Source organism: Equus przewalskii, chromosome 22 (genome assembly GCF_037783145.1).
Source record: "Equus przewalskii isolate Varuska chromosome 22, EquPr2, whole genome shotgun sequence".
NCBI classification, from domain to species: Eukaryota; Metazoa; Chordata; class Mammalia; order Perissodactyla; family Equidae; genus Equus; species Equus przewalskii.
Window position 1 is genome coordinate 19,594,610 of NC_091852.1, and position 19,070 is coordinate 19,613,679.

The following is a 19,070-nucleotide window of genomic DNA, read 5'->3' on the forward strand; positions in this document are numbered from 1 at the left end:
CACAGCTCCAGCCTCTTCGGCTGTTGTGAGGGTGAAATGAGAGTGTGTAAAGCCCCCAGTACAGCAGCTGGAGCCCAGACAGTGCCCAGCAAGGACAGCGGTCCTCTCATCGTACACCCACTGTTCAGCTCCTCATCCCCACTTTATCCTGTATCCTCACCTAAACCCTTCTCCACAGGGAATGGTGATCTCCTGAAAACGTAAATTAAATCGGTCACTCCTGTTGAAAACTCTCCCATGGTATCTGATTGTCAGCCTAAAATCCAGCCTGAAGCTCTTCTCACCTCTCTCTTCACCTCGGGCTGTGGTCACAGCAGCCTCTAGTACTCATGGCCCCCCTAGAAGGTAGCTCCCGGAACCGGGTCAGCCAAATGCTGGATGAAGGATGCATTGTTACCCCCGCGGGGTCCGGTGTGTTGGAGATTAAGCTGGTTTGGTGGCCTACCCGGACCTGTCCACCTGACCACCACTGCTCCAAGCTGCAAACCCTTCGTCAGGTAAGGCCTGGACGCCTACGCATAAACAAACATCGCCCGGCGAGCCCAGAGGTCCAAAGGAAACATTTTTATTCTCAGTTCTGCCTTAGCCGTCTCTAGTTTTGCAAGCATGAATAAACGGAATCAACAAGAATTCTCTCCCTAAATGTCTTTCATTACAACGTGTCGCTGAAAAAAGGTTCGTTTTTCCTAAAGAGAGTGTGATTTGAGGGTGACCTAAAATGAGGCTTGCCAGCTACACAACATCGGGTTAATCATCCTGCTTCCGTGCCAACTGCTCTCTCTCGGAGGAGCGGAGGCCGCAGGCTGCTATAAATAGCAGCCCAGCAGATCTGTCCTTCTAATGAGGGAGACCTCGGCGAGGAAGAGAGCCATCGGAGGTGAGGTGGGCGAAGAATCATGAGCCCAGTTTCCGCCCACCCCAGGGCACAGACCCTCACCGGAAGGAGAGATGCTGTCTTCTCAGCCTCCAGCTCAGGGTATCCAAAGCCAGTGAGCCTGGAAGAACCTGCCGGCTCACCCTCGAATGCCCTTAGGCAACCCAAAGGGGAGCCAAAGAGTGGGAATAAATGTCCTCTGGAGTGCCCCCCTTCTGAGGAGTTCCCAGAGGGAGACCCCAACTCCCAGCCAGGAAACTACATGGTAAGGAAGGGGATCCATCCCCTTGGAGCAGCTTTCCTCCTTCCAGGGCCCGTCTTCCTTCCTTCCTGCTCCTCAGGCTGATGCAGGAGCCCAGCCCCACAGGTTCACAGGACAGTCTCTCGGACGACACCGATGAGGCTGTGTGGCCTCTCAGCCTCGGCGCGCCGGGGCCTCCTCTCGGCCCTCGGCCTCCCCACCGTGACAAAGGTGCTCAGGTCTCCACAGCTCCGCAGGTGCAGCAGGCCGGGCTGTCTCCGCGAGGGCAGCACGTGGGCCCTGGAAATGCTGGGCTGCGACGGGGCCATTATCTTTGGGAGAACAAAGAGGGTGGGGAGAGGTTAAGCACCGCCAGACATGGTCCTCTGACCTCCCTCCTAAATCCAGCCATGACATGTTTAGTTCAGTTGCCTTGGGAAAGAAAAAAGGGTATTTTCCCAAAGTGGAGCCCACTTGGAATTCCAAAGGTATTTTTAACACATTGCATCTTTTCTAAAGTTCCTAAGAAATTCCCCACATTTTCTATTGTTCCAACTGCAGACCTGCCTCCTTTCACTGATTGCCTATGGTAATTTCTTGCTTTATATTTAACATTCTTCTCATCACTTTTTTCCAGTCTCCCTATGGTCTAAGCCAGTGATTTTCACTGGGGTCTACACATCACTAGACAGGAGGGGAACTTGTCAGAAACATGGATTCCCAGCTCCGCCCCCAGCAATTCTGACACGTTGAGTCTGGAACGGGGCTCGAGCACCTGTATTTTTAGCAAGAACCCAGATTATACCAATGTACTGGAAAATTTGATAACCACTGGGCTGGGACTATGACCTGGTAATGAGTTTATAAAATGTCAACCAAAACCAATGATGCTTCTAATTGATTTGATAACCCTTCAATAAACAACATAAAAACTAGGCCAATCTATCTGTAAAAACTCTTAAGAATGATTCTCCTGCTGGATCTATTTTTCAGTGTGCCAAATACAGAATTTTAAATATAGACATGCATTGCTTAATAATGGGGATACCTTCTGAGAAATGCGTCAGTAGGTGATTTTGTCATTGTGCAAACACCACAGAGTGCACTTCACAAACCTAGATGGTCCAGCCTACCACACAGCTAGGCTATATGGTACTGATCTTACCGGACCACCATTCTATATGTGGTCTGTCATTGACTAAAACATTGGTTTGCAGCACGTGGCTGGATCATAATATCACTTACTTTGTAAACATGTCCAAAAAAGGGGAAAATTCTCATCCAACTGGGATTGACGAGGGTAGAATTGTCCAGTACATACAATGTTTTCAAATTGCACAGTCACGTCTATACAACCTGTAACACTGTTAGCCCCTTGGGAAAAACGCAGGTGCTTGGTTACCACCTAACATCACGGAACTATCACTGGGATGAACTTTAGTTTGTACCATTCTGAGATTTTAAGATCATTAAAAAGTTAATCCCCCCAAAAGATAGGACATGAAATTTTGCTAATGCTTTATTATTATATTTGTCTTTAAGGCCTGTCTTTGGTCTCCTGATTAAGAAGAAGAAAATTGGAACATTCACGGATGTTGACTGTGGTTCTATCTATGCTGACTATTGTAAGTTAAGACAAACGGTTTTGATATTGGTAAAAATTAAAATGGATCTAAAAACGTACTCTAGTAATACTAGAGAAAGAGAAAATGTGCAAAGCTGCGCAGAGTCAGAAATAAAGGGCCTTCTCCTTGTCCCTGCCTCCGTTGTCTGCGGATGGGTGTGGCATTATGATCCCCACCACCGGGGTCAGGTCCGGGAAGGCCCCAGCACATGGCCAGAACCTACTGCAACAAGGCCAGTAGCTGACCTTTTATCCAGTCTGGGCGCAAAGACCTGGCAAACATTCAGAGCGATAGCATCTGCTAAACTGTAAGTGCTTGTTCTTCTTCCCCAGAGCTATTTTCCAGCGAGCAAGACTTTGCAGAAGATCCAGACTAATGGCTTGGTGGCTGCTCCAGCCCTTAGCTCCCCAGAGCTCGGCAGCCGTTGAGAAGTGGCTATGCTTCTCCTGATTATGAGGCTTAAGAATGCTTGCTCCTGATTATGGGGCTCTTAGGGTTGGATGGACGGAAGGGGACAGGGAATGACATCTGGCGTAACCAGGGACACGAGAATGTAAATGTCCCTACGCAGGATACTGAGCCTGACCCAGGACCACTGGCTGACCGGTCTTTTAGAAAGCAAACAAGAGGGTCCACGGTTCATGCAAGGGATCAGACTGCCTTCTGCTCCCCTGCATCCCCTGAGGGACTGGGAGACAATCTGGCTTCTGGATTCTGTAAGAAGAGGCCAGCAGGTGGAAAGGGCAATAGGAAGGAGGGTGAGAAGGGGATTTGGTCAATTTGCCTAAAAAATTTACCTAGGATCCTGTAGCTGGTAAGGACCCTGAAAACCAGCCCAATTCAACTCAAGAAGTACTTGCTGGGCACTGAATGCACATAGGCACAGCCAGGTGACACCTGTGAGCCACTGTGCACTGAGTGCCACGACAACCACCCCACATTCACAGAGCAACAAGCTAAAAGGGAATCACTTTTATTATTTTCCCCCCTTTTTTTGCTGAGGAAGATTCGCCCTGGGCTAACATCTGTTACCACTCTTCCTCTCTTTTTGCTTGAGGAAGATTGTTCCTCAGCTAACATCTGTGCCAATTTTCCTCTATTTTGTATGTGGGTCACTGCCACAGCATGGCTGACGAGTGGTGTAGGTCCGCACCTGGGATCCAAACCCATGAACTCAGGTTGCTGAAGTGGAGCACGCCCAACTTAACCACTAGGCCATGGGGCCGGCCCCAGTAATCGCTTGTAAAAGAGGTGGAAAATTAAAGCTGTGACCCATCCCCCGTTCTCATCAGGAGGAAATTCCATTCATTCAGAAAAACAGGTGTAGTGACCACCTCGTCCAACCCCTTGCTTTAAAGCGAGGACAAGAAACCTGACACCCACATGGCTTACGTTACATGCCCCATTTTATCTTTTCACTGGGTAGCTTCAGTTTAGGGGATTACTTCGTACTTTTTAATCTATGGAAATGAAAAGGTGTTTATTCCTTTAAGTGTTATCAGCTTAACGTATCTTACCAAATATTTCATGGGAATGTGAAAAGCTCCTGGAATCTTGCCAATATGGAAATTCATGTGCGCCCATCACTGCCAAAGGGCTGAAAGGATATGGCACATCAAGGAAACTTTCAACTCAGGAAATCAAATGCTGAATGTGTTCCACGCTGCCAGTACCTCTCGATTTTTTTTACTAAGCTGCAACCTTTTTCTTTTCAGGCATGCTTCCACATCCCAGGAAAATTGGCTTCTCTTCTCTTGGACCAAGAAGGCTGCAGAAAAGCCACCAGAGCTGAAGAGAAAATGCTCCAGCTTCCTCTCTCTCCCTCCCCAGACCTCCTCACCCCATTTCCCTTGATACACTGGCCATGAACTTACTGCGCCTTGGACAGGAAATCGGAGAAGCCACTTCCGCTACCATGGAAACAAGTTATCTGATTCACACCCGATAAGAATAATAAAACTACCTGTTCTAGGAAACTGGCACTTGTGATGGCTTCCTCCATGTGCTCCTCGTCAGACTTCAAAACAGCTTTAATGTCTTCCACAAGCTCATGGATGTCCGGGCTCATCCTGCAGGACTGCTCCAGGAACCTCGCCACCAGCAGCTTGGTGTCGACGTAAGACTTGTAATCTATCAAAGACCTCGGTCTGCATCGCGAAGCTCTGGATCGCAAGCCTCTCCTCAAGGTCACCGCGGCCAGATCTGACCTTCCTTCAGTCTGAGTCGCAGCCTCACAGCTGAGCACGGGGGCAGCTGTGGGCGAGACAAACAACACAGACCCGTTGGCCATGGCCGTGCGGGCGCACAGCTGGACCGGAAACAGCACAGACCACTAAACTCAGTGTGGAAACCACCCGACAAATGCTACAGCCATGCACATCTTGCTTTCCATCTTGCAGAAGGAAAAGGAAAGAAAAAAACAACTATGACACAAGCTTATTCCCTGAAGCGTAGTTCCAACAGGACATGTCCCAAAACATTTTATAAATAAAACATAAAACAACCTCCAAGGTAAAGGCAGATGAGAGAGAAGAACACCCAGAATGCAAACCACAACGGAGCAGCAGGGTCATGGGTGGTGACCGATGGATGGATGGGGCAAGCAGAACAAACATGGTTGACGGATGAAAGGAGGTTCCAAGGGGGCAGGATGAAGGAGCCACTTAAAGAGATGGACCGAAGAGAGACATGACTTGTGGGGGTGAATGGAATGCTCTGTGCACCGTGACTGTACCTTTGTCCTAAACATCCTCAGGGGCACTGTACTGACATTACCGATGCTCACGCCATAGCTGTGAGGTGGCTCTATGGTTGACTATTACAGAAAGAGAAATCTAGGCAGAAAAATTCCACATCACTCCGGAAGTCCACAGAGAGCCTGGCAAATCCACTGCAGGCTCCAATTTCCACGACTACCTATTGGAGCAAGGGGAAAAGGTCTGGCAGAACATTACTGCACCATCAAGTGGGAGAAGTGAAACTCAGGCCTGGTCTCTACGGGCTCATAAGCCAGCCAGCAGCCTTCAGTGTACACGACACTGGAGATCTCAGTCTGCAAAGGCCTGATAAGCAGGATTTAGATATTCAAGGAAGAAAGGAAGCCAGGGGTGGGAGAACAGGTGGAGGAAGGGGAGCACTTCCTTTCTTCTGGAGAAAGGTAGGCATGAGGAGCTCTAAACAAGGGTTAGCAACTGTCCTCCCAGGGTGCCACGTGTATGTCACAGAGCCGGAGTCTTCCAGAAACACTCACTACAGACACTCGTGTGTGAGGACAGAGTCAGGGACTACAGTCACTTGAACGCAACCTGGTCCCTTCCACAATGGCGGACTCTAACAGGTAAACATGAGTGGTCTTCGCCCCTGTAGCGCTGCAGAATGACAGAAGTTTCCAGAAAGATCTCCCTATGCTGTGCAGACAACTAAGTTCCCGGTGAAGCCAGCAGGTGGCCAGCTCAAGTCCTCAGCTTGCCAGGTAGGGCAGAGGAACCCACGGTGAAGACGGGTCTGGGGAGCCAAGGGACCAGGCTGCCGGCCCGCTGGGATGGCCGGGGCAGGCTCAGTCCCAGGCAGTGGGACTCCTCCGCACTCAGAAGCCGATGTAGAGACAAGAGGGGTGTTCTCTCTGGCTCCCACACGGTCAGTCCAGAGCTGCGGCAAACAACACAGGCTGTCAGAGGGACACAATGGGACCGAGACCGCCAGGGGGTGACATAAGGCCCCAGAGAGCGCAGGGTAAGAGGGTTTACAAAGTTGTATTTGCAAAGAGCTTGAGGAGAGCAGAGGCCACGTGTCAGAACAGGTCACCGAAAGAAGCCTGTGCTGGGGGATTACAGATTTTCATTTTCTTCCTCTATCTTCTCTATTTTGTAAGATTGTTTACAATGAAGAGATATTTGGAGATGTTCATGTACTCATATATTCAGAAAAAAGACTTGCTGTTGTTATTTTAAATTTTTAAAATTTAAAATTATTCGAATAACATCTATACACAAACAAACTCAAAACAGAGAGGGAGAGAGATGGGGTGTGAGGGTTTCACTCTACCCAAAGTTCTTAAAACAAGGTCAGATTTGAATAATTCAATCTCATCATACACAGGAAAGAGATAAGTAATATCAAATTATAGAAGAGGGAGTTAAAAAAACCTCCCCTTTGACTTTCTCCTCGGGAAAGAATATTTATTCCCACAAGATTGCCAGCATCTAGAAGCCAGAACTAGGTTTGCATTATTTTCTTTGTGTAGTACCTAACACGGTAACGTGTGCAACCTAACGCTTTTGATGACAATGACTTGAAAAGAAAAACACCCTACCAGCCTTAAAAGATGTGGCAGATACATACTCCTAGCGTGCATGTAGAATATCTGATTTTCTCAAGACCTCTTAACTCCTTCAGGTGATCTCATGAACTGCAGGGCCTGGGCTGGCCAGAGCCCCCTGCTCTCACCTGGCCCACTGAGTCAAAAAAGCCCAGAAGAGCTTGGGCAAGGACGTCACCTCTCTCCTCAGAGTGATGGAGCACAGGGTCGCTCTTGGATCGCGTCCTCAGGGGCGGGAGGGCCCTCCGGCTTCTCGCGGGCTGTAGCTGGTTTGTGTTGGGAGTTGATATGAATGTGCTTTCTTCTCCAGGTGCGTTAGGAATGTCCCCACCTGAAATTTTTTTTTTAAAAAAAGAGGAGAAACATTTAAAAGAGGAGAATTATCTCACCAGCTGCAGCCTTCAAAGTGTTGGGCAGGAGACAGGGTGAGCCCAAACCTGCCGGGGCGAGGGTGATACAGTTAACAACCCCGGCTTCGGCTGCCGGCCCCGTAAGTTTTTATTTCCCTGCACTATGGGAAATACAGCCTTTCCAAAGCACCCCTCCACAACCTAAAACAAACAAACAAAAACTTTAAAGCCAAGAGTAAATTAAAGAAGCTCTGCCAAAATGTCAGTTTTTCCTAAAGGTGCTTAGAATCTCCTCCAGTGAGGCATCCTGGGGCAGCCCTGGAAAGCGCCTGGCCATTTTATAGCTTCCGACAATTCAGGATGAGCTTGGTTCGGCAGAAGGGAATATTCGCACAGGGGACGTGGCTGCCCTGGGGGCTGCAGACCAGGGGTCTGCAGGTCGGGCTGTGAAACCCCCAGAAAGCTAACGTAAACAGCCAGTGGCCACAAAATGGATCAGTCAAACTGCTCTGGAATTGGATGGCTTCTGCTCACGAAAAGAAAATCAAATCGGTTGTGAGTCTGAGTTGTGGTGTGGGGGAGTTTTTTAAGGAAATGGAGTATTATAAACACTTAGGAAAAAGAACACTGTTGCATAATTCTACTTAAGATGGAAGGTGAACAGAGCAGAAGGCCCTTCCTGAGGGTGCTGCTGAAAAATCACCTCCATCCAAAATAGCTAATAGCTGATCCATTATTCATCAGCATTGCAATTTTCTCCTGGTGGACCGTTCTCTGGGCCATTTAAAACCTCTCCAAAGAGAGAAAGCTGTACCAAGGCTCCCTTAAATGACAAGGATGAATGTAAACTGACCCTAGTATTTAATGCAGGACTGAAAATCAGAATTCACTACGTGTTAAGGCAGCATGACCTAGGCCCTAGGTTATAAATGACAGCACAATCTCACAGCAAATCACTCTGCAATACACGAAACTCTTTTTTCCACCTCCCCCCAAAAGAGCCCATCTTCCTTTAAGAGGAGAAAGAAAATCTTAGATGGGAAAACACAGGAATGCCAAATTCAACTCTGTAATCCATTTCAGAGGTCTCTGAGCAGCAGCTGGTTATTCATAAAAGATTCTAAGGATACCTTTATTTCTGATCACACATTATCTCCCATTTGTAAGCCCTAAGAGTTGAGAGTATTTTTGCACCTGGAAAGAAGGATGTAGCTTGAACTGTTTTCCTCCAAGATATTTGACCTCCAACAAAATCCCATGCAGATCATTATTATGTTTTCATCTACTGGATCATGAGTTTGGGCAGCGACGACGTATTTATTACCTTGAGTCACTGGTGTGCAGATCGGTTCCAACAGGCTGCTGGAAGCTTCTGATCCTTCCAGCATTTGGAATGAAGATCCCTGCAGCACAGGAAAAAAGAGGGACGTTTGTTGATATTCATTTGAATCCCCATCTGGATGCCAGTGAACTTACAAAGATCTGCAGGGCACCGTCGCCCCCTTGTTCTGTGTGTGATGTGCTGATTTGCGTACTTGCGGTCAACGTATCAAAGAGAAACTCTACGGACAGTACCTGCTCCTCGTCCATCTGGCTCATCACAGCTTCATAGGGAGGCGGCGGGTCCAGAGGACAGAACACCTCCACACCTTTGATTCGTGCTCCGTAGATGTGCGGCAGTGGAATAACATCAGGAGCAACCATCCTAGGAAAAGCATCTTGGCGTCAGGAAGCATGTTCGACAGACCGGCCATCTGACCCTGGGGGCTACTGCATGCTGGCCTTTGCCGCGACACGGCTACCCACTGATAGTGGGGAAAACCACTCACCCACACAGTCTCCTGGCTCAGGAGCGGGAGAATAATCTTTTAAATCCACTAGTCAAAAAGCAAACAGTAATCCACAGAGACAGAAAGCAGAAAAGTGGTTGTTAGCAGCTGGAGGACGGGTGAACGGGGAGTGACTGCTTACCAGGTACGGGGTCTCCTTGGAGGTGATGAAATGCTTTAGAACTAGATGGAGGTGATGGTTGCATCATACCCTGAATGTACTGAATGCCACTGAACTGTACCCTTTCAAATGGCTAACGTCATATCACATGACTTTCACCTCAACTAAAGAAAAAAACAAAACTAGGGACTCAGGGAAACTCAATTATTTCTTACATTAGTACACGACACAAGTTTCTTGCCTGAGTTTCCCTAATATATGATTCATGGTAGAAACTCACTATTTGTTAAATAAATATTTGAAAGGATGAATTAATTTTTCCAAAAAAAGCGACTATCATAGCTCAGAGACAAAGCAGCACACTGCAGGCGGAATCCCAGTGACTCTTCCTAAATGTGGTTCTTCAGCAAGCAGGGATGGAGCGGGTGCTCCACGAGGCACTGTGGTTTTTGTCCTGTGGGTGAGGGACCCTCAACAGCAAAAAACAAAAACAAAAAACCCACAAGATTTTCTGGCAGTGTTCACAGAAAATTACATACACACGCATAATCTAGATAACAAAGAACCTAAATTTTAAAATAATAGTTAAAAATGCATGGGGGAGCCGGCCCCATGGCCAAGTGGTTAAGTTCACACGCTCTAGTTTGGTGGCCCAGGGTTTTGCCGGTTCAGATCCTGGGCACGGACATGGCACTGCTCATCAGGCCATGCTGAGGTGGCGTACCATATGCCACAACCAGAAGGACCTACAGCTAGAATATACAACTATGTACTGGAGGGCTTTGGGGAGGAGAAGAAAAAAAAATACACGGAAGCTTGTACCTTTTGACGAAACTTCCAGTTGTAAAATAAATGAGTCCTGAGGATATAATGTACAGGATAGTGACTAAAGTTAGTAATACTGTATTATATGTATGAAAGTTAGATCTACTACTAAGAGAGTAGAGCTAAAAAGTTCTTAACACAAGAAAAAAATTGTAACTATGTATGGTGATGGATGTTAACCAGACTTACTGTGGTGAACATTTCACGATATACAAAAGTATTGAACCATTATGTTGTACACCTGAAACTAATATTAATGTTATGTGTCAATTATATCTCAATTTAAAAAAATACACAGAAGACCAAAAAACCTGTACTCAGGCCATGGAATATTAAAGAATGATTGAAAGAGATAATAAAAGTTCAACGTCTGTTCTTGAAATGCAAAAATGGGCCTAAATGAAAGCAGACTGATGAAAAGACAGATCCTGGGGCAGGTGCATGCAGGGGACCAGTTGTTCCAGAAAGGTGCTCTCTGGATTTATGGTTGTTTGATTTCATTCCTTGTGTCCTTATAAAAATCCAATTGGTGGAGGAAAAAAGTTGAAAAAGATATGATGTTCTTTCTTCCTAACAATAAAACTTCTGGAATTCCAGGATTCAGAAGAATGAGACTTCTGCAGCCTGAACGAAACAGTGAGAAAGCTCCCCCTTTCTCCCTTAATCTTCGCTCAGAAACAAGACTCTCACCCGCATGTGACCTAAAGGGAAGGAGGACGTCAGGCGCTGACACCCAGGGCGGGATGTGCGCGGGCTCAGTGCACAACACCGCACTCGGCTGAGGAGAGGTACCAGCACGGCTCCCTCCCTGGGGTGGTGGGAGGGTCCTGGGACAGTTATCCTGACAGGCACATCCACCCCTTACAGCAGCACTTGCCACAGGTTTCAGGCCAACTCTCCATGTCAGTCAGAGCTGTTTATGGACTATAAACACCGAGTGACTCCAGGAATCCAGAGCCTTCCGGGACCTAAGTGAAGACTCTTTCCTGACCCATGAACAAGGAGACTTGTTTTACTCAATGAGACCTATAGACTCCTTCGTCCTCCCCAGAGGGCTACGAGTCAATTCTGAATTAGCATAACCCCTGAGCCATCTTTCTAGCACTTACAAACCCTTGACCTTACCCCTCGGCCAACTCCCCGTGCATTTCTTCTCTGCGGTGCCCCTGCCGGGCAGGCTCAGCCCCCAGCTTTGCCTGATTGCTTGTTAGCTGGCGGTCTCTGTTTCATATTGCCAACCCAGTGCGTACCTAGACATTCACTGAGGAGAGAGGGCTTGCTCAGGGCCAAGAGGTCAGAGAAATGGGCTTCCATTTTAGATCCTAAACTACTACAGGATCTCTTCAAGAAGGAAAACTGGGGGCGGCGCGGGGGCACACTTTATCTAAATTAGCCACAAAATGAATGGTTTCTATGGTGGCTATTAAAATGACCAGAAAAGCCTCATTTTGATGGAAGACACTGCTAGAGTTGATGCAGAAGGAAAGTTCCTTTCCTAGTAAGCAGCTCTTCTTTATTTTACCTCTTTTGGGTAAATAAAGATCTATGGAGGGAAATGGGTCTACTATTTCCTGGCAGGTTTTTTTTTTCCTGATCCCTATGGGTCTCAACCCTAGCTATTGAGTAGAATCACCTGGGAGGGTTTTGAAACTATGCATGGCCCAGGCCTCACCTCCAGAAATTCTGCTTTCATTGCCCAGGTATATTGTCAGGGCTCCCAGGTGATTCCAAAGCACAGCCAGGACTGAGACCACTGCCAAAGGACATGGATCACAGTGGCTGAAATGAAAACCCTCGAACATCTAGGAAAGGGGATCAGATTTTTATTAATGGGTGTTTAGACATGGAAGCAACCTAAGTGCCCATCAACAGATGATTGGATAAAGAAGATGTGGTGTATATATATACAATGGAATACTACTCAGCCGTAAAAAAGAACAAAATCGTCCCATTTGCAACAATATGGATGGACCTTGAGGGAATTATCTTAAGTGAAATAAATCAGATAGAGAAGGACAATCTCTGTATGACTCCACTCATATGAGGAATTTAAAAATATAGACAAAGAGAACAGATTAGTGGCTACCAGGGGAAAGATGGGGTGGGGGTGGGCACAAAAGGTGAAGGGGTGCACCTACAACACGACTGACAGACAATAATGTACAACTGAAATTTCACAAGATTGTAACCTATCATTAAAGCAATAAAAATTAAAAAAAAAAATGGGTGTCTAGAAAACTGCTGCCTGATAAGGTAGGGTTAAGATTAAGGGCTAAATGTTTCTTAAGAGTAAGACACAGGCAAGAACGTTGTAAACCGTGCATCTAACAGTGGTAGACACGGTATGAGCTTTTATTTTTAAAAAGATTTTTTATGCCCATTGTCTCTTAAAAATCTTCTCAGCAACCACATGACAAGGCAAGTGGATGAGGAAACTGAGACTCAGAAATGGTAAGAGATCGGCCCAGGGTCACCCTTTTAAGAGACTGGAGAGCCTGGGCTCTTTCAGGTTCACCCCAAAGTCCCCAGGAACCCCTCACTGGTTCATGCTCACGAGCACTAAGGACGAGTAAGAAACCCAAAGGAATCATGCAAAATACCTTCTGCTTTGATGCTACAAATAGGCCTTGAGAACTCATCCGAGGCTGACGGAGCAACTAATATGCCCTGGACCAAAGAGTGATCCTCCTCTGTGACTGGAAAAGCTGTGCCCTTTCACCGGGCACACGGTGGTAGGGTTGGTGCTCATGGAGGGGGCAGGAGGCAGAGGTGCACCCCCCCAATGGCTGAGCACTGAGTCAACCGCAAGCACAGCCTGGCTCCACTTGACTTTGGGTTTTGAAGCTTGTTAGGAAAGGAAATGGGTGGGTGGTGGTGTCTTTCCCTTTAAGAAATGCCATGTCATCCTGTCTCCCAGCCCCTCACACTCCAATTTTCTATAACAGGTAACATCCTCCAAGTACAACCAGGTCCACATTCATGAAATAGGCAGAGATTCTCCTTTTTGACTCCTGGCTCAAGCCAATGTCTGAGAATGGGGGACTCCCTGGAATAGTGGAGATGGGGTGCAGAGCCCACTCCTGTACTTACAAATCAATTCACAAAGTAGATAACCCAACTTTGGACAGAAGCCTTGACCATAGTCCGGCTTCAGTTTATGGCAGTAACTTGAGAAGCCCTTTCTCAAGCAGGTACCAATGCACAAAGTGGTTGTATTTATAGATGTTAAATAAATAGACCTCTTCTGAGAGGTCAGAATACCTTACAGGAAACAGCGAGGCTCTATTGTGTGAAAACTCTTAACATAACTGGTTGTGGAAGTATTAACGTACACATTCACTAATCTTCTCGCTTGCCTGCTTACGAGAAAGAAAATTACCAATGGAGGTTAAACAGCTAGTGTCACTAAAGTTGATTCATCCTGAGAATCTAGCAAAGTCGGTCAAATTTAAAAATATCTTTGATAGACTATGTATCTAAAGGTGAATAAATTTAGCCGTTTCAAAAAGGAAAGTGGGCTGCACTCTCATATTCGCAGAATTTCCAAAAATGACAGTGTTTGCCCATTGGAGATGCGATCTAGGGCTCCAGGTCTCTATTTTAGGCCAAGCAGTGTCTTCTTTCTCATAAGGGTGTTTTGCTTTAACACCTTCCCCTGCGTTCCTTCCGGAAAGTTCTGAAGGGGAAAGCCCTTGATGAGAGAAGCTAGTCTGTCTTCTTCCAACCTGGATTTGGCCAGAGTCTGTCTCAGGACTTAGAGGGACAAAGCCAGGGTTGCACTCAGGTCCCCGAAGAGTAGAAATGCCCACACTGCTCAACGTTATTATGGAGGAGCAGAGGAGAGAAAGGAAAGAGAGGAGAAGGGCAGCTGGGTTGGGGGCGGGAGGCATCTACGGGACACGCTGCTGGACACCGAGACTCCGAAACCCACATGAGTCACTTTCCCTTTCTGCCACTGCAGGAAATTAAATCTGTCTGTTGCCTCCTCTTAGGTCAACCAAGTGCTCACCCACAACCTCAGAGAGCCAAGGAATTCTTGAAGAGGGCACTTCTTTTCCCAGCCATGAAATAGGCATTTTTACTATCTTCCAAAGTGTTCTCTGCAGACAGCCTCAGATTGGGCTAAGGTCTTAGCAAACATGTCCTATGGTACACAAAGAATACGTGTTTTGTTGTTACGTCTCTCTGGCCCCTGCAATTCTTGGCTGGTTTCCTAAGGGACTAGGGAAGCTGTCCTGGCCCCTGGAGCTTTGAAATCCAGGACACCACGCCCTGAACAACAGGGAGGCTGAGCTGTCCACTCCAGGCCATCTGTCCACCCAGCTGATGTTCTCTCTGGCTTTGTAGGCACCTTTACCTCTGCCTAGGTGGATGGGCAGTGGAGGGAATGGAGCTGGGGGTTAAGTGTGACTCTGGGGGACAACTCAGGAAGATGACCCACTGAAAATAATTTTAACAGCATCTGGGTGGTAGCTCCTGATGGTGGCCTGTTTCAAAGTCACTTATGACTGCCCTGGGCATTAGAAAATGGATTTCCAAAAGCCCCAAGCCTGGCACCAAATTTGACACATCTCCAGGGGTACTTCAGGGAGTGAAAAGGAGAAATTCCTACCTGAAATTTATGCAATGTTATAAGCCAATAGAACCCTCCCCCTCCCCCCCCCCCCCCCCGCAAAAAAAAGAAGTAGAAATTCCTAGAGACACTAGCCTTCCTGCAGAATTCAGAGATTTTTCTTTTGGAAGCTTAAACATACGTCTGCTTATCCTTTTAATTCAGCCGAAGATCACTTCGTCCAGGAAGCCCACCCTGACTGGCCAACTCTTCTTCCTTCAAGCTCTCTGCAGCCCACTCACCATTCTAGGTTAGATGGCCTCCTTTCTGTGCACACAAAATCTCTCTTGAGAGTATTAACATGATCCTTCCAACACTTATTGTTAATGACCTAGACTGGGAGCTCCTTGATAGAGGGAAGAGGGGAGTCTAACTCATTTTGAATTTCAATAATCCAGCACAGCGATTAGTAAGCAGCAGAGGACTGAGTAAACGCTTGTTGAATGAATAAATGAAATCACTGTGCTCACCAACCAAACACATGCAGCCTTTCATCCTACAAATAATAATTCCTGAGATTTACAAAACAGGCGATCAAATTTTGAGCCAGAATTTGAAAAGGAAAATAGGCATGGTGTCTCTTTTTTCTAGCCCAGAGAGACGTAATTAATAATTAATCTTTTATTAATGGCTGGGAAGAATTTCATGATTTGGGGACCTGCTGATGGTGTCATAATGAACATCGATTTGGCCTAACTGAGCACGTTTCCAGGGCAACAGCAGCCCCCAACCATGTCAAATTACAGCGGTTGTCTCACTGGATATCAGTTTTCCTAGGAAGCTGATTGACATTGAAAGAGTATATTCTTAGGTCAAGGTTTGACTTTTCTTTGGTTTCATGAAGTTTATCAGACAAAAAAAAGGGCGGGGGTGGGAGGTGGGATGGGGTGGAGAAAATAGAAAATCCTAAAAAATACAATTTGGCGGTTTAAGAGAGAAGTCAGAGCTCCTGCGGCCAGTTCTGGAGACCCCTGAGTCTTCAGAACCGAGCCGGCGGGGCTGGAGGGAGATACCTGCGGTTCATGCGGGGTGTGCACGAGTAAAAGGTGGCGAAATACGAAGGGGGAGGCACCGGCGGCACGAAGTCATCGGGGTCTGGGATGCGTCCGTGCTCTTCCACTTCTTCGGCAGAAATCTGGGATTCGTCCTAATTAAACAGCACCTCGGTCAGTTAACGCCTTCCCTCTAAAGGCTCGGGGAGAAAAGCAATGGACGGCGCAAAAAGGCCCGTGGGCGGGCTCAGCGCAAGGACTTACGACGCAGGATCTTCTGGCTGCAAATATCTGGAGGTAGCGAAGGGCGGCTGCCACCAAGCACACCGTGGTGGTCAGGGCGTTCAAGGCGCACAGGGCGAAAAGGACTTTCTGGAGCAACGAAACAGGGACGCCACTGAGTATTTCAAAGCTGATGACCAGAATGCAATACAAAAACTTTTAAAATTAATAATAATACTGTCCCAGTAAGACAATTCTCATGAGAAAATGCATGTGAAGGCCTCAGATGACGTTTCGCTCATAGAAAGTTCGGAAGTAAATGCTGCTTATTATTATGACTCTCACGCAATAGGGTGCATTTCTTAATTTTAAAAACTGATCTTAGAAGCTTCCTGAGCCAGAAAGGCCTGATACTACAATATTTCTTTCTGCATCAGAACACTGTCTGGAAATGTTCCTTCCAGGAGAGCAATGAAATTCTCTTCTGAAGTTGGTGTCCCTGGTGACAGCAAATTCCCATCCTCCCCTCTCCCACAGCCTCCCACCAGGATGGCACGCTGCTTAATTTGTGGCCACTGATTCTATTTCAGGAGCAATTGGCAGAGCTGCCCAAGGCACCCAACTAGGACGGTGCAGGGGGCAGGCCGGCCGAGTGTAAATGGGGCTTCTCTCCTCTAAACACACGTCTCAAAATAGCAGCAATGGCAATTCCAAAAGTTTCTGTTGCCACAGTCCTGGCTCCTCAGCGGGGCTTTCCCCAAGCTAACTCCTGGCTCAGAGAGTTTGCGGGTGACTCAGCCACCAAAAATCCAAAAGCCAAAGAAAGAAGGCCATTTTTACATCCTACATAACCCGGAGAACTGGCAGCTTCTCTCTCTTCGCTTAGAGATTCCTCTTCCCCACAAAAAAATAAACCCGAGACAAAGATCTAAAGAGGGCGGTGAGTGGTGGGCCACCCAAAAGCTCCTACCTCCGGGTTCACCAACTGGGCTAATGGGCCTTCAGTCAGCACACAGTTTTTATCCAATTCCCTAATAAAGGCGAATTTTGCATTTCTCTTCAACTGGGATCATTTGTTCTTAATCTCCCTGGCTTGTCATAGTGCTGCCTCTTAAATAAGAGGTAATGTGCTTGAATTTCTCTTGTATTTTCGGGCCAGTATGTCTCCCTATTCTGTGTGTCATAGAGCAGCAGCATGCAACAGCCCACAGGACTCATTTAAGCCAACAAAGGAGCATCAGAACAATGATGAATGGCATGCCATCGAAAGGTGTTGCTAAGGCCACATTATGTATGTGCAGCTACATGACATGTGTATGGATGCATATGTGTGTATATAAATGTAGATGTACCACATACATACATATATATATTTAGGCTCCCGTAGTCTTTTTTACTATAATTCTTGGACACAAAGAAAGCTATCCATACATAATTTAAGAGACACCCAATAATCTGTGGTTCTTTCTGCACTCCATTCTGTCTCTGGGTCAGTGATGAGGGGTTGCTCATATCCTCTCAGCAGTGTAATTGCTGGCGGGAGGTAACATAGCAGGAAGCTGTCAGGTAACTTTGCCTTCCTCGGGAGCTCTATGGTGTATTTCCATTCGCGGTACCTTAAGTAGAAGGTGAACGGCGCTACAAGGCTGAACTGGAAAGAGCTTCAAGGCATTTTCTTTGTCTGTGCATTTGGCTGGTTGGAACTCTTCACAACAGAAGCAAATCTTGCCTTCACCTAAGTCCACCTTAAGGGAGAAAAGGCAGAACAATAATTTAATTAGTAAGAAAAACACACAGGCTACACCATAGAGCACCAATCCTACAGAATGAGATATGGCAGGGTTCAGCGTCAGGCATGTCTGTATCAGTCAGGATAGGATAGGCTATGCTGTGGTAACAACCAGCCCCCAAATTTCAGTGGCTTAACCAACCAAGGTTATTGCTCGAATACACTACACATCCACTGCAGGTCAGCAGGAGACTCTGCTCATCATATTCCCTTAGGGACCCAGGGTGATGGAGCATCCACCATCTCAGGACTGATGATCACTGTGCTCAGGGATGGAGAGCACAGGGTGAACTGGCACTTAAAGTAGGGTTGCCAGATAGAATGCAGGACACCTGGTTGAATTTGCATTCAGATAAACAAGAGATCATTTTTGTTAGTATAAATATGTCCCAAATATTGCATGAGATATTTATAGTAAAAAAAAAAAATACTATTAGCTGTTTATTTGAAACTCAAATTTAATTGGATGTCCTGTGTTTTTATTTGCTAAATCTGGGAACCCTACCTTAAATCTTTCTCTTGGAAATGACACTCATTGCTTCAGCTCACATTTCATTGACAGAGCAAATCATATGGCCCCACTGAGCTCTAAGAGAGCCTGGAAGTTCAGTCTACCCCCTGCCTGTAAGAAGCACAAGGTCTACTTGGAAAACAGTAGCCCTAAGCTAGGTAGGCTTAATTCTTAATTCACATCTTCAGTGTTTTCCCGTGATAAATCACTGATGAGTAATCTCATATATGTTTAGTGAGATGTTTTGCAAACTTTTGATCACTCTTCTAAGTTTCCCTTGAATTGGGTTGTAAAAATATGTAACATCTGATTTTGGCTAAGACGACCCATAATTGAGGGTGGAGGCTCATTCTTACTTGCTCTGCTGCTTGAGCTGTTGAAGTTGGCTAATTTCTTTTGGCTAAAAGGAAAGGCCACCCCTCTTTCATAATTGTCAAATTCATCAGGCAGCTCTGACTTCACTAGCTGCAAAATGTTTCAGGAATCTTTAAGAATGACTGAACATATACAATGTTTTGCTTACTAAACAGAAAAAAAAAAAAGGTTTTTTTCTTACTGAATTAAGATTCTTACCCTTTAGTCATAGTAATAAATTTCATGGTATTTTTCCAAATTACGAGAAAACTTAGTTCCTTATAATACAAGTTGACTAGGAAGCTAAGGGGAAAAATTTCAGTAGGCATTGCACAACATTTTTTGGTTTGTATTTCTCTTTCTTTTGAGGTGAAGTTTACATACACATCCAAAAATTTACATACACA

At 46.3% G+C, this 19,070-nt stretch overlaps 1 protein-coding gene across 2 annotated transcripts in view; it reads right to left on the reverse strand.

Annotated features, from left to right (window-relative positions):
* Positions 1 to 549: 549 nt before the first annotated feature.
* The window catches only part of ENTREP1 (endosomal transmembrane epsin interactor 1), a 62,178-nt gene continuing 43,657 nt past the window's right edge, over positions 550 to 19,070 (reverse strand). For both annotated transcript variants that reach the window (XM_070590747.1, XM_070590746.1), the window contains 8 exons: positions 17,626 to 17,754; positions 16,052 to 16,159; positions 15,809 to 15,942; positions 8,984 to 9,113; positions 8,733 to 8,811; positions 7,237 to 7,389; positions 4,704 to 4,993; positions 550 to 1,447 (listed from right to left, as the gene is read on the reverse strand). In XM_070590747.1, the coding sequence (XP_070446848.1) occupies positions 1,244 to 1,447; positions 4,704 to 4,993; positions 7,237 to 7,389; positions 8,733 to 8,811; positions 8,984 to 9,113; positions 15,809 to 15,942; positions 16,052 to 16,159; positions 17,626 to 17,754 (1,227 nt within the window). In that variant the 3' untranslated portion in view covers positions 550 to 1,243. The remainder of the gene's footprint in view (positions 1,448 to 4,703; positions 4,994 to 7,236; positions 7,390 to 8,732; positions 8,812 to 8,983; positions 9,114 to 15,808; positions 15,943 to 16,051; positions 16,160 to 17,625; positions 17,755 to 19,070) is intronic.